The sequence below is a fragment of the Zeus faber genome (genome assembly GCF_960531495.2).
Source record: "Zeus faber genome assembly, chromosome: 5".
NCBI classification, from domain to species: Eukaryota; Metazoa; Chordata; class Actinopteri; order Zeiformes; family Zeidae; genus Zeus; species Zeus faber.
Window position 1 is genome coordinate 16,285,532 of NC_137192.1, and position 15,233 is coordinate 16,300,764.

At 43.4% G+C, this 15,233-nt stretch overlaps 1 protein-coding gene across 1 annotated transcript in view; it reads right to left on the bottom strand.

Annotated features, from left to right (window-relative positions):
- Positions 1-2,421: 2,421 nt before the first annotated feature.
- foxj3 (forkhead box J3) overlaps positions 2,422-15,233 on the bottom strand; it is a gene marked incomplete at its 5' end in the record, with an annotated part of 39,399 nt that continues 26,587 nt past the window's right edge. The window contains 8 exons of the mRNA XM_080000041.1: positions 2,422-2,586; positions 2,757-2,855; positions 3,065-3,277; positions 4,002-4,103; positions 5,194-5,658; positions 7,681-7,855; positions 9,977-10,105; positions 14,151-14,252. Coding sequence (XP_079856167.1) covers positions 2,474-2,586; positions 2,757-2,855; positions 3,065-3,277; positions 4,002-4,103; positions 5,194-5,658; positions 7,681-7,855; positions 9,977-10,105; positions 14,151-14,252 — 1,398 coding nt within the window. The 3' untranslated portion in view covers positions 2,422-2,473. The remainder of the gene's footprint in view (positions 2,587-2,756; positions 2,856-3,064; positions 3,278-4,001; positions 4,104-5,193; positions 5,659-7,680; positions 7,856-9,976; positions 10,106-14,150; positions 14,253-15,233) is intronic.

Genomic DNA, 15,233 nt, shown 5'->3' on the forward strand with positions numbered 1-15,233 from the left:
GCAGTTTCCACAAAAAAACAAAAACAAAAAACAAAACAAAACACAACTTATATTTGATATCCACAGGCAAGGTCTTTGTGCCACACACAGTGGTCATTGAAAACACAAAGATGATACAGTAGAAAGAAATGCACAGAAATGGGTTGAAATTGATAAATTGCAGGAATAAAAATAGCTTACAATCATGAAATAACAGTAAACTCTTAGCTGTTGATCAGAAGATCTAGACGATCAAATTTGGCTCAAAGTTCCAAATAACTGTTTTCTGTAATCGTGTTCTGAAGCGTGGCGCCACACAATCCACTAGACTATAGGATGAGTCTTAAAAGTGCCATTGCCGAAACCAACACCGATGCTTTGTTTTCTTCATGATCGAAAAAAAAAAAAAAAAAAAAGACGAATCGTGATTGTCATCCATACGTGAAATGAGGACGCTAGGGGCCACCTCAGTCTCTCTCCTGCTGAAATTAGTAAAGATCAACCAAAGTGAAAGTGTGCAAAGGGCTTTTAGACGCAGCGCCTCTGGAGTGGAGCGCCTGTCCGACTGAGAAGCCATTCATGACTGGGCACAGGAGACGGGTTTTCCAGCACCGTCTGTCTCCTCGCCGCTCATGAAAAAAAACAAAAAAAAACAAATAAAAACAAAAAAGAAATGCATTTCCTAAAAGCTTTCACTGTTTTGTGCATCTGTTTTGTGCTCGTAGATAGCATAGTGATGGTTGTAAGCAATCAATGATAGCCCTCAAATTACAAAAGAAACACACACACACGTACACACACACACACACACACACACACACACACACACACACACACACACACACACACACACACACACACACACACACACACACACACACACACACACACACACACACACACACACACACGCGTCTTTTGTTATGATTGTATAGTAGCAAAGTCTTACTTAACACATCCATCATAACCTCTCAACGGGTTGAGTAAAATAAATCTCCATAATTTCAATTTCCGATTTAACCATAACAATATGGTTACCATAATTATATAGCGTGTTGAATTTAAAAAAAAAAAAAAAAAAAAAAAAAAAAACAACTCACTTATATTCCAGATTTTGGATAAACCTTTTTGACTAACAAGAGTGTTTTGACAGGAAGTTTTAGGACACAACTTTCCAACAAATTACATGCAAAACTGTAAATTTCCAGTCAGCGGTTGCCCAGTGGACACCCACCGACATCCTCGTGGCACCTTGATGCTCGCTCCTCGTTGAGAAATAAAATCTTTGGTGTGCAAATGTTTAAAATGTTCTCCGGGAGCTTGTTGAGTGACAAGTCGGACGAATTGTTTCCAATCCTAAAGCGCCCTGTTAAAACCTGCTTTGAACATTTAATCCAGCCCATACTTCAATAGGCTCCAACATGTGTGGCAAATATGAAGGATCTACTCCATATTACATGGATCAATCTAACTTTACTTTGGGTTGAATTCCTTTTTTTTTTTTTTTTTTTTTAATGACTGAATTTCCTGACAAACACCATCCACTCACACTATTCATATTCACTCAGTTTGGAGTGCTTGAGACATGAGGACAAAGAAAAGAAAATACTGCCGGTAAATGTTTCTGTTTTCCCATAATTAGTCAGCCGCAATGAGCTGGATGTGATGGATGAGCCATGGAGTCAATGACTGTGAGGAAAGGGCGTGGATGTCGTGTTTCAGCTTCCTCTCTCTGTGTACATCAAGCCTGCTTAAACATTTAACACCCTGTTCACAAACTCAGTTACTGTAAACCTAACTTCACCACCCACTGACCAACCCCTCCACGGGGGCTCAAGTCCACCAAAAGGTAGGCAACAAACACCATCACATTGATCAGAGAGGTGGGTTGCGTTTCCTAAAAACAAATATATATATATATATATATATATATATATATATATATATATATATATATATATATATATATATATATTTATTTATTTATTTATTTCTTTTTATTTCCCAAAAGAGAAAACTCATCCAAGAGGCAGCTGAGGCCAATGTCAACACAAGAAGGGTTACAAGCGGAACAAGTCGCTCATTTTCACACAACAGTTAGGGCGCGGGGGGGGGGCTTTGGAAGGCTGCTGGCTGGGGCGGGCGGAGGACAGGCGGAGGAGCAGGGGAGCATGTGGGTTTGACTCAATTTGTATGTGTGCCACTCACCTCTGGACAAGCACGTAAGCAATCACTTTAACATGTCCGCTGAAGGATGATTGTCTTCTAAGTAACAACACTTTTTGTCGTTTTGTTTGTGTTTCTTTGTAAAAATGTCTGGACTCCCAAGTCTCTTTCTCTCTCCCATCCAGGATGGCAGCCGCCACCACCACCTCCTCCTCCTCCTCCTCCTCCTCCGGTGGCTGCCCAGCTCAGTCGGGCTTTCCTCTGCTTTCCACCTCCTCTGTTCCTCCTCCTCCTCCTCCGCTTCACTTTTCACAAATCAGATGTTGGGCTAAACAATAGAGTCCCAGTCGAAGTCGTCCTGGATGTCGTCGGCCGGCATGCGGTGCATCTGGAAGTTTCTGGCGGGCATCATGTGCTGCTGGTTCATCTGCGCGTGGTGTCCTGGGGGAAGCAGAAGACGGCGGTCAGGACGCAGAAGGATAAGATAAGATAAAGATACGTTATAATGCCCAAAGGGAAATTCCAGACAGCACACAACTGTGGCACCGCTCGGTAAGAGCAGGGGGAAGGAGGACGTTTGCTCCAAAAACAGTTCCTATGGGCTCTGTCACCTGTCATGGTGGGTCCGCTGCTGCTCATGGGGGCCATGTGGGAGTATCCAGGGGGTCCCATCATAGACATGCTCTGTCTGGAGTCCATGTAGAGGTTTCCTGTCCAGGGAGGAAAAGCAAAACTGAAAACCAGGCAGCAACTCAAGGTATTCTTTAGTGACAATGGTCAAAAATAAAATGTAGTCCAATGTAGAAAAAAAAAAATGATGTGTGCTTAATTTACCAAACAAAACCATGCCGGTCTTGAATTACACCCTTTTTATTTTGGGAATATATCGTAAACAAGAAACATGGAAAATGCAGAGTACTGGTATAGAGATGTGGCTGACCTGCGTTGAGGTGCTGGCTGGGCTTGGTGGAGTGCATGGAGCCGTGGCATACAGGAGACTGCACTGCCCCTTGTGGCTGGATTACGCCGGTGCGGGCAAAGAACTGGTTGATGGACGAGCAGAGGTCTGCTATTTGAGTGGGCTCCAAGGACCAGTTGTTTAACTCCGCCTGTCTCATACTCTCTTTAAGTCCTGCAGTGACACACACACACACACACACACACACACACACACACACACACACACACACACACACACACACACACACACACACACACACACACACACACACACACACACACACACACACACGTAAAGACAAAGGCACAGACACACCAACATTTTTTTTTATAACATTCCAGACTTGCTACAGCCTTTTCTCAATAGATTTCTTTGTTAGATGAAAGCATTGCAATTTTGTTTGTTCCAGGAAAAATGTCCAAGAATACACATTTTAAATCTAATATGCATATGTATAATACTCTGTTGCGTACATCAATAACACCACACACTGCATCTTAATTTGAATTGAGTATAAATTCATTAAGTCTGTCCCATTTAGTGTGCTATACATAATACATCCTACCTTGCAATTTGAGACTATAATTGGTTTAACTGACCTGCTGAGCTTGATGTTTTGGTAATTAAACTTGGCTGTGTTTAATTGAAAAGCTCTGTTTAATTAAACTCTTAATCAACTTTACAGTTGAGACCTCAGCACCAAATCAAGAACTAGGGCAATACAGTGTAGCGACTCCTTGCTCCAAAATATGAATATAAAAGCTGTATATACTATATAGTGCTGTACTAGCACATAAAGATGTACATCCTCATAAAAACATTCAAATTATTTGTAATAATTTTGATCATATTATCTTACTAATTTATTTCAGAAAACCACCTCTTAAATGCGCACCTTGGAAAGGTGAAAGGTCGACATCAGCCCAGTTATAGCTGCTGGCGATACGACAGCTTTCTTTCAGTGCATCCAGATTTGGGTACCAGTCAGAGGATAAACCTGCAGGCACACACAAATTATCTTTTAAGAAAATCCATTACGGTCAGAAGTTTGATATAGTCAGTGTTTTCTATGGTGTTATTGTGGATGTGGCAGACGGGGCCCGTTCCTCGATCAGTTTGAACAGTTATTTAAGTTTGGCTCTTAAAGGACCAGGGACTTACTTTGTGTTAATTCCATGTGAGAAGGTTCAAACACCATTGCTTTAACAAACAACATACAAGAAAATGAAGTAACTTTAACAAAAGTACATGTTATAGTAGTTGACAGCGGGACCAGGAGATCATTTTAAGGTATGTTTCTCATCATATTGTTCAAATTTCCCCAACGCCAATACAGACTATATTAAAAAAAAAAAAAAAAAAAAAATCTAAAAATGGTCAGATGTAAAATGTGCAGTGGTGAAAAATTCCAGGTTCAGAAAGTAAAATTCCGGCCTTATTTCTACTCAACCCATGCACTGATTAGCTGATTTAATTCTTGAGTTGGATCTCTGGGTTGTGCCAAGTAGCAAATCCGCATGGTTGACTCTAAATCCTGGAGTGAAATTTTACTTTCTGAAAGTGTATTTTCCACCTCTGAAAATGTTTGTGCTGGTTAGTGAACAGACTAAAACCCAACATGACAGCAGTACGGTCCTTTAATCAGATATCACTGGTATAATTTCATTCTTTGGTTCATTATTCTGAATGTATTTGCGTCAGTATTACAGTTGTGTGAACACACAGCACTGTGTAAACCAGCTGAACTCTAGGATTAGAGATATGTGGCCACTAGGAGGCGCCAGATCCCTCTAGAAAGGCTGCTGTGCTCTAGAGCCTCAGCTGCTGGAGCAGCCTGGCTTTGTTCTCACACACAGCTCAAACCAGGGTATAATTTACTATTCGGCACCGCAAAACCAGATCTTAATAATTGAGGAACAGCAAATGAACACTGATTTCAAACCTCGTTCAGCTGCATCTGAGATGACTCGTCTTTTGTGTAAATGTGTAAATACATTACACACACACACATTTACATGTGTGTGTGTGTCCTGTGTCGAGCATGGAAGCTGGTTCAGACGACAAGGGGGGGGGGGGGTAGGTCTTACCCGTGTTGCAGGCCATCTGTTGCTGGGCAGGATGGCTTTGGTGGGAGAGGCTCTGGTGCTGCTGGCCGTGTTGAGACGGGTGCTGGCTGTGCTGCGCGTGTTGGGAGGGGTGTGGCGTGTGCTGCTGCGGGTGCTGGCCGTGGGACGAGTGCTGCGACGGGTGCGGGCCGTGCTGGGAGTGCGGAGTGTGCTGCGAGTGCTGTTGGTGTTGGTGCTGTGCGTGCTGGCTGTGCGGAGCATGTTGGTTGTGTTGGGCGTGGGAGAGGTGCTGCGTGTGAGGGGAGCCGTGGCCCGGGTGCGACTGGGCGGGGTGCGACAGGGGCACCTGGCCACTGCTGCCCGAGTGGTTGTTGGGATGGCTGTTGGACAGGCTGTTCTGAGTGCTAATGGTGCCACTGGGGGAGTGCTGATAGGAGCAGGACGTGTGTGTCTGCTGGGTGGAATCCGACTGCATGCCCATCAGACCTGAGAAAGAAAAACACTTTCATGAAATACAATACATACTTTAGCAATTGGACACAGACGAATGCATGTCCACTTTAATAACAATAAAGGAGGGGGTAAGAGGGATTGGGACTGAAAGGCTATTCCAAGTCTACCAATCTATGGCCCAGTTCAGGGAAAAATTTACTCCATTCCTCTGCTCCCCTTCCTGTTAAACATTCTGTTAGCTCCCCTTCAGTTGTATTGTTTTTCTTTGCAATTCTAATTAAGTATATACTATTATTATTGGTACTACAATTATTATTATTACTACTACTACCACCATTATCATTATTATTGTTGTTAATAATAGTATTGCTGTTAGTATTATCATAATACCATTATTTTTAACTACTATACTGCTTGTCCCCGTTTACCTCTGTTAATAAATTTGTACATATATTTTTTTTTTAATCTCTTTTTGATTTTAATTGTTCTGTCAACTTCTGCAGCCGTAACAGATGAATTTCCCACCGGGGTTAAATCAATACTGCCCTTGCGACACAAAGTGAGGCAAAAGCCTCACTTAAAGAGACACTTAAGTTTGCATATCCGCAGCAAGAGTACGTGGGCTTCCCCCGTTCAGCTCGCTCTACACTTCAAAGGAGACCAGCTGCCATTTTGTAGGAGCCGAGGGAATGACTCAGCATCACTACTGTCTCTGAGGTTCACAAGCCTGAGCTGTCACCGCCCATTCTCTATTCTCCTCTTTTTTTTTTTTTTTTCCTTCTTCCTTTTCTCCTCTCTTCCAGTGCCATATAACTATCTGGACTGTCTTCACCAATTCCATTGTTTTGTGGCACAGTTTCTAAACAGGCATTACTGGAGTGCAGACATCTGCACACCCAACAGCATTCATCTCAGTGTAGGGGAGTGGTCTTAAGAGGCACTGTCCTTCACGGCTCTGGCACAGTAAACCTATTTCACTGGAGTGCTTTTAGAGCTGACTCCAGCCCTGCACCTCCGCAATCGGCACGTAACACTCGCGGCAGGGGTGACAAAGGTGCATCTCTTATCAGCATAGAAAGCCCATTGTCCAACTGGGGAAATACAGAAAGCAATTAACGCTGCCCCAGAATAATAATGCGAGCTCATTACCTATTATCAAAGCCAGTGAATTAGCTCACTGTCTATGGCGGCGGAGTGTGAAATCCTCTCACTCGATTATTTACGCTTTTTAATTGCTAGGGCTTGTCTGACTAAGAGATTTTCACTTTTATGCGCATAAAAAAAAGGTAACAACTTTTGACTAATGAAACATAGATGATAGATTAAAGGAGAGCAGTGGTTTGAAAACATTAGCATGAAACGCATTTGATTTGGAAAAGTAGGTTATACAACAAAAGCTCTGCCTACTTTGCTCATAACCCGCTTGTCAACCGCTCCATGTTTATCAGTCAATCACATTACAAACAAAAAGGCATTTAGCTCTGAAGTGACTGGCAGGCTTTTGGAAAGCCACGCTCAGTGAAGTCCTGTTCAATATATCATATGAATTTACCATCATTATGACAAATGAACCTCAGTACAAAGGATTCATTGTGTCCCAGCATCTCTCGTCTTCTGCTTTACCAACAAAACATACCCGATAATTCCAAAGCATTTTACTCAATACAAAGACCGAGATTAGCTATATGAAAGGCATCTCAATTGAGAAAAATATATTTTGTTAAAAATGCATTAACCATTTCATAAATGTAGAAACATTCATATGCATCTCCCAAAATACCAAGGATCTAACTTCAAAGTTTAACAAAAATGTACATAAGAGACCATGGATTTTACAGCTCAGATTGTCTTTTAAATATCTACCTAGTGAACTCAGGAAACCTAATTAGTCCCTCAAGACCCTCGATAGCCTAGAAAAACATCCATCTCAGGATGAATTATTCTGCAAATCGTCCTGATGCGATGTGTTCCTTTGCGAAATGGATTAAAAAAAAATAAATAAATAAAAAAAAGTGTTACTACGTTACATCTGGGTGCCCATGTAAGGCCACTCACCCTGTTGGCTAAAGGACTGCTCAAAGACAGACTTGTAAAGGCTGCGGAAGGAGGCACTGAGATTTTCAAAGTCAGAGAACAGAAGCTGCTTGTCCCTCTCTGGCATGTTGTACTGGGGCTGGGGGGGCTGCTGGAGGTTCATGGACTGAGACACTGGTTCTGGGAGACTAGTCACCTGCGGACACAAGAGGAGACAACAATTACAGTCACACATCAGAGGATCGTGTTTAGTGGAACTTGTGCACGTCACAATTGAAAGGCTAACGACTAGAACCTATACAAGCACAGCAAACTACAGTAACACGACTGAATATAGGATACGGGAGTCATAACTTCTGCCTAAGCCTAAGATGTCCACACATACACATCTATACATACTTCTTAAAAGACACAGGAAATGAGTAGCGGGGCATGTGGCTCCCGGAGAAAATAGAAAACCTCTAACATGTTTAGTGCATTATACTAATCTAGGAAGGGGATACAAGTCAACTGCCATTCAGCAAATTCAAGTCTGCAGAGTAGCTGCCCATGTTTTCGATCATTTTTCAATGTCTTTAAGGAGTCCCCCCCCCCCCCCATCACTTTCTGAAGAACACGGGCAGCTTGTGCACAATCTGGGTCAGTGCTTGCTAGCTTTGTTCACGCGGCATTAAGAGAGCAACTCAATTAGACACAAAACCAATACTCAGGTGGCCAAGCAAGATGTATTTAAAACAAAATCAATACCAATGCCTTGTACAAATAAGCATTCATTGTACCCATGTATTTGTGTGGGTGGTCAATAATACGCACTAGCCCCCTTGTGTGAGAAGGCCAGAAGTGCTACCCTCCAGCAATTAGTATGTCTACCAGATTTGCAACAAGCAAGGAAGAAATGTGATGCCATTTCTATTTCCCAACCAGTAAGACTTGACCCGCGTCCAGCTTCCAATGCCCTAACATGACGAGAGAGGGCACATTCTGTTTTCAATCATTACATTTTCCCAGTTGTAGATGTAGGCAGGCTGTCTGAGTGCACGGCTTTCAGTCCTGCTTGGCAGAGTGAAGAGGTAATAATAAAGCAGGAGTGTCTGCAAGCCGCTGCTTCTGCTGCGAGAGAGCACATCCATCAGGCTGAGCCGATCGATGCCCAGTGCCTGGAGCAGCCAGTGCTCTAGGAGGAAGGAGGACCACACCAAAGAGGGGGCATCTCTGGTGGGAGGACATCAGAGGCAGCGCTTCTCTTTGTCTGGCTTCCAGGAGCGTGCACAGCTCTCTCTGTTCCCCTTAACCCGCCCCTTCTGATGTTGTACTCCGACGCAGGCAGGCCCTGAACCCTGGTCTATTGCTGTCTGCGGCTGGCTCTTGTGAACATATCCTCTTGAGGGGATCCTGATCAGATCAAATACAGGCTACAGTACATGCTTGCCGTCAAGCGTGAAGCTGGTGCATAGTATTTATGAGTCCTGTCAAGACTTAATTTTGGGTCTCCTGGCCTCTCACAATTAGAAACTAAAGCCCAAGCTCTAACACTTGGAAAACAATAATACAACAAAATAATAAAAAACTGTCAAAACAATCACATTTTAAAATATACATGGGCTGGGTAGTTTAGCAGGATCTCTATTCAATTTGATTTTGAAATAAAGGGTCACAATTCAATTCAATATCAATTCAATCAGATATTGATGAGATGGCTTCATATTGACATTCTATACGTAAATATAATTGCTATCAAATTTTCAGAATATTATCTTATGTGCACTACAAAAATATTTCACCAAACAGTCTAATACAGAAATTCAATATTTACATTTATTTGTGGTGATGGTGGTATTTGATTTAAGTGTAGAAAGTTGCATAACTTGCAAACAAGATATCAGTATTGCATTATTTTTTTCACGTTTCAGAAATTGAAACTATACAGTTGGACTGTATCAGAATGTCGATTTTTTATAACCCAGCCCAAAAATATAAAGATCCAGATAGATCCATTCCTGTACTAAAAGAAGTAGAGTTACTTATGGGAAAGCGCAGAGGAGCAGCACTGCACATTCGATCCAAATTGCTGCCACTGCCAGAAAGAAACGAACAAAAATATTGACAGGAACTTTTTCCACCATAAAAGAATACTGTATCGCTCAAAGTGTTTTGAGTAACATATGGTTATAAAAACACATGTTTGAAACAGTGACATTTAATGTATGGCGAGACAATATCACAAGAAAAATAGCATCATTGTAATGTGCGCACTGTACATTTATTCACGCTATTGAACTCCAACATTGTGCAGCACGCCTCGTGTGTTGAGTCTTACCGGTGTGTAGCTGTGCACGCTGCCCACACTGTTGAGATTGACGGAGGCCAGACTCTGGTCAGACAGGCTGTTGTTAAGGCTGCTTCTCGGACTGTCACTCCCTTCCTGGTCTGTGTTGTACAACGGCACCTGAAATGCATACAGCGGCAAATGTCTTAGAAAAAAACACACACACACACACACACACACACACACACACACACACACACACACACACACACACACACACACACACACACACACACACACACACACACACACACACACACACACACACACACACACACACACTCTTTGTCTGATACGGTTATTATCATGCTAGTGCTATGTCAGCATTCCTCTGGGATAATGGCTTGGTAGAAAAGAGGTTGGAATGTAACATTACCCAACATAAATTGGTACAGGAATTTAGTATTCTATACTCGAACCTGTGATTTGGAACTGCACGCAACAACTTGCCACAAATGCAAAGTGCTATTGTTTTTCAGGCTGCATTGCTAACAGGGCCAGTCACCAAGGGGCCTCTGCTGATCGTCAAAGGGGTTTGAGGGTTAGGGGTGGTGAGTTGAGACAGCCATATCACTAAAGGTCACACTACCGGCAGTGTCAGACACATCTGCTCACCAAGCGCAAACCGGTTTGGGACAGCTAACAAAGGTCTTCAGTGCTACAGAGACGCTGACCTTTCCATATAGCTATAAAACCAGCCAAAGCACTTCAATATGACAATCTTAATTATCATCTAATAAAGTTTAGCTTTCCCCCAACCCCCCATAAAGTTTGCCATTGCAGTTAGGACGAGCAAATTAGGATGAAAAGTAAGACACAATCTGGACAATAAATATAATTGCATCCACAGAGAATATGATGGAGAGTCAAATCTGGATTGACAGTAAATCAAGCCGCCACAGTGCAAAAACGTATGCTCGACTTTGTGCACGCATGCATGTGTGCGCATGTTTTTTGTGCCTGTCTGTGACTGAATGGATGGACAAACAGCTGCCTACTGCCCTTCAATGTGAGTGAAGCAGGCGGAGCTCCGCTCTCAGCACAGTGAGGGGGCAGGCATCACGGCCGGCCAGAAACACACCGAGACCTCTGCAGCTTCTGTCCAATTCAACTAGCTGCCAGGAGAAGAGCCCACAAGGGATCCCAGGCAAGCTTGACCGCCCTTTCCACCGTGACTGATTAGCCCAACCAGGATACACACATCTAGCGCCAGAGTGTCCAGTGCTACCGAGCTTCTATTGGGCAGCTTGGGCTTGTACTTCTCTGGTGAAGGTAGAATGAAAAGAAGAAGAAGAAAAAAAATAAAGAACGGAGGATGCTCAAACAAGCACGAGCGGGACAATGGCGAGGGGCGGGGCTGCAAGAGAAGCTCATTAGCTGATTCGAGCCTTCACTCAGTGTGGGCTTGGCACCAGGCTTCATTACCGTGAAGGGAGAACTCAATGAGCGGCTTAGACCGAGGGCTTAGGCATGTCTGAAAATCAGCCCTACAATGCTAATCAAAAACAGAGCCCTGCAGAAATATAAATGTTATGTGTAATGAAGTCATAAAGCACGCTTTTAGCCGTAAGCCTCTCACCACAATCTATTTTTACCCTCCTCATCCATAAAGTGTGATGATTTCAGAAGCTCGCTACTCCCAAGATCCACACAGACCCCGGGGTCTTCTAAGTGACACCGCCCACTTGAACACGCACCCAGTTGCATCTTACCCACATACATGGCTGGAAAGCACCAACATGACGATACACAAACACACACAGACATGTCAACATACACAGATGTACATATATTTCTATGTAGGCGGGCACACAGGCACCCATGAGCACACATGCATGCAAGAGCTCCTACATGGTAAACAGTGTCTGGTGTGAGCTAGCAGGCGATCTGCTCTGTGTTCTATTCTTAGAAGTGAATTAAGTAAAGAGCCAGAGGTGTCTCTTACACGGGGACCTAATCCGGAGAATGAGACGTGGATTATGAAATCCAAGTGAGATTGGCCTAGGTGTCTCTAACAATACCAGCCAGTGTTCAGCAGAATCCCTTCTCGGAGGATTCGGCAGCCAGGGAGAGCAGAGAGAAAGGGGCGTAGGGGGTGAGAGCCAGACTATTCCTCAGCAAACACACTTACAACAATCCCCCTTCCCTTCATAATCACACTCCTGTGCAACACTTTCATCTTATTCATGCCATTGTTAAGGGGGGCATCAGAACACAGCTTGTGAAGAGAGAGGGGGAAAAAAAAACAAAACCTGAGTGAGTCTAGAGGGAAGAGGGGAATCTACGAAAGAATGTCTGACAGCCAACCCCTTGTCCCCACCCCTCCAATAAAATAAAGAAAACATCTTGCTGGCACGTTGGGCCAGTATTCCTCCATATCTCCTTCTGCCATTGGTCTAGTTTAACAGGCGGGAAAGAGGGAGGGAGAGCAGAGGGAGAAAAACAGAGAGGGAATTCCTGTGGCTTGGCACACTGCACAGAAAGAGGCGTGGTCTGGTGTGTGTTTACAGTGTAATACAGTGAGAAACAAGTCATCTCCGAGGAGTTTGGGGCTCTGATCTGCTGCTGTTTCACTTTGTCTTTCGCCCACTTTGCCATAGCAACAGCTATTGTGACAATCAACAGAACAAACAAAGGGCATGAAAACCTTCCGTCGGCTGTTACATGTTTCTGTACGTCATGATACACTGAAGTAATGGGGGCGGAGCTTCTGAAGAAACATGTTTTTTTTATGTGTTTTACTACTGGCTACTGTAATACCTTTTAATGATTATTTTCAGGGAAACACCGGTACAAGGTTTAAAGAAGGCATTGTACATTAAAATGGTTCTAATAGAGAAAATCTGAATTCATGCTCTAGTGTTTTAGTTCCAATGAGCCCCAAATTAAGTTTTTACTGTTTGGAAAAAGTTATTTTATTTAATATTTGAATCCCTTCTCAGTATCGGATGATACTCAAAGTTTTAGGACTTGGTATCATCAGTGAAAAGTGAGGTTGCTCTGACAGAAAGTGTCCAAGAGAGGACACATTCTCAGTCACGGCAGACATAACCAAAACAAATAAAGGAAATGAATATAAGAAACTCTCCAATATCGTTCTTTGTAACTTTCAGTGCCAATATAAACGGATGCCATGACTAATGCTTCAAACAGTTATGTTCAACATAATTCCGTTGTAGTCTGTGTGGGAGCACATCTATTGATCTTTGTCTGTTGTTATGACAACAACCTTATCACACTGTAAGTTCATAGCACATAGAGCACCTTTCCCATGTCATTTAAATTACTATCTAGCATACAGATGCATACACCATCACATCACAGAATAAATAACACACAGTCGCAGAACTCACAAAATTCAGTTTAACGTCAACACGCCTATTGATATTAAACACAAGCTTTTCCTTTGCAGTAAATAAAAAAGCAACTCTTAAGGGCATTTTAAAAGCACTCCAGAGAGCTGCCCCCACTGGGCCTAGAGGACAAGGGCTTCGGGTTAAAAAGCCCATTACTGCATGAGCAGCACGCTCACAACAAGAACAAGCTAATAGTAAATACAGTTTCTGCTTTATAATTGGCAAGTGGTTCTGAGCTTTTAAACAAGACAAAAATACAGCGTATTGACAGCAGACGGACCTCTTGGCAGGGGTTGTCACCTGAATTATGGACAAAGAGACGAACGGCAGCTATTGGGCTCCAGTACAGGTGTGAGTGGAGAATCCCTGTGTAGTGTGAAGGTATCCTATTGCATGTCTGCAAGGATTAGTGCAAGGTCTGTCATACTGAAAAAGTATTTGCACTGGTCGAAGTGAATATAGAAAGAACAATCTGTTGTGAAGGGGAAACAAAACAAAACACAAATGACAAAAAAAAAATTCACTTGCAGCTTAGAAGGTGCTGTAGTGCAGATATTTGTGTATCTCAGTGTGGGTTGTGCAGCACAGAAGCTTTAGGCACATCCGCCTTTGTGTGCATTTGTGTGTGTGTGTGTGTGTGTGTGTGTGTGTGTGTGTGTGTGTGTGTGTCCCAGCCCCCCGCACATTCCGGAAAGGTGCCGTCTGTGGGGAGTAGTGCTGTAGGTGGTTGGCGAAGTGGGCGGGGTCAGGGTGCAGTGATGTAGCCAGGTGTGTGCCAGCGCTGCAGGCTGGATGGGTGCCTGTAGTACCTTGTTAGTCACAGTGTTGATTGCCAGTGTTGGAGAGGCACTTCCAGAGATCATACACTCCATCCCTAAAGACTCAGACTCCAGGCTGTATGGTGTGGATGCCTGGGGAGGGGGATTGCCAGAAAAAGAATCACCATTATACAATTACCAAAATACAAGGGAACCCACTGCAGGTAGTGATTGACACGCTTTGCAAAGCAGTGTTGTCAAATTTGTGACAAAGCTACGACCGCACACTTAACCGGTGACTGGATTAAGAAAGACAAATAAATAATAATTAGACATGACAATAGAGCTACACCCTTATATAGGCCACATTTGAAATGTGTTTCCTGGGAAGATGAGGAGAGCAGCCCCCCCCCCCCCTTCCCCTACATGCTTACGTACCACACACACACACACACACACACACACACACACACACACACACACACACACACACACACACACACACACACACACACACACACACACACACACACACACACACACACACACACACACACACAGAGAGCTGGGGAAGATATCTCTGCCATGCCTGTCTTCCAAAACTGCTTACTGTAAGAGGATTGGCTGCCAACAATACAATTTTTAATTCATGATAAACATAAATGAGATTTCACAAACTCTCAATTTCAATGTCTGAGACTCATAATGGAATGCCTTGTAGGCAGACAGCCTCTACGTAAGGGGGGGGGGGGGGCTCACACCCCTCACTTGTTCGTTCTTTAGAGTTATGCTTGAGAGGATAGGCTGCATCAAGAGCGCTCAGTTGTGATTGCATGGCAAAGCAACACATTAAGATGCACGAGGCATGAAATTAATGTATGTTTCAATCTCCGCACGCACGCACGCACGCACACACACACACACACACACACACACACACACACACACACACACACACACACACACACACACACACACACACACACACACACACACACACACACTGGTGGATGACGTACTGATATGTATGTATATGTCAGTATAAAAATAGTACTCTGGTAAAGAGTATATGGTTTGACATTCGAAAGCACTTGATTAAATGTACTCGTGTGGTACAAGTTAAAGAATTTCTCT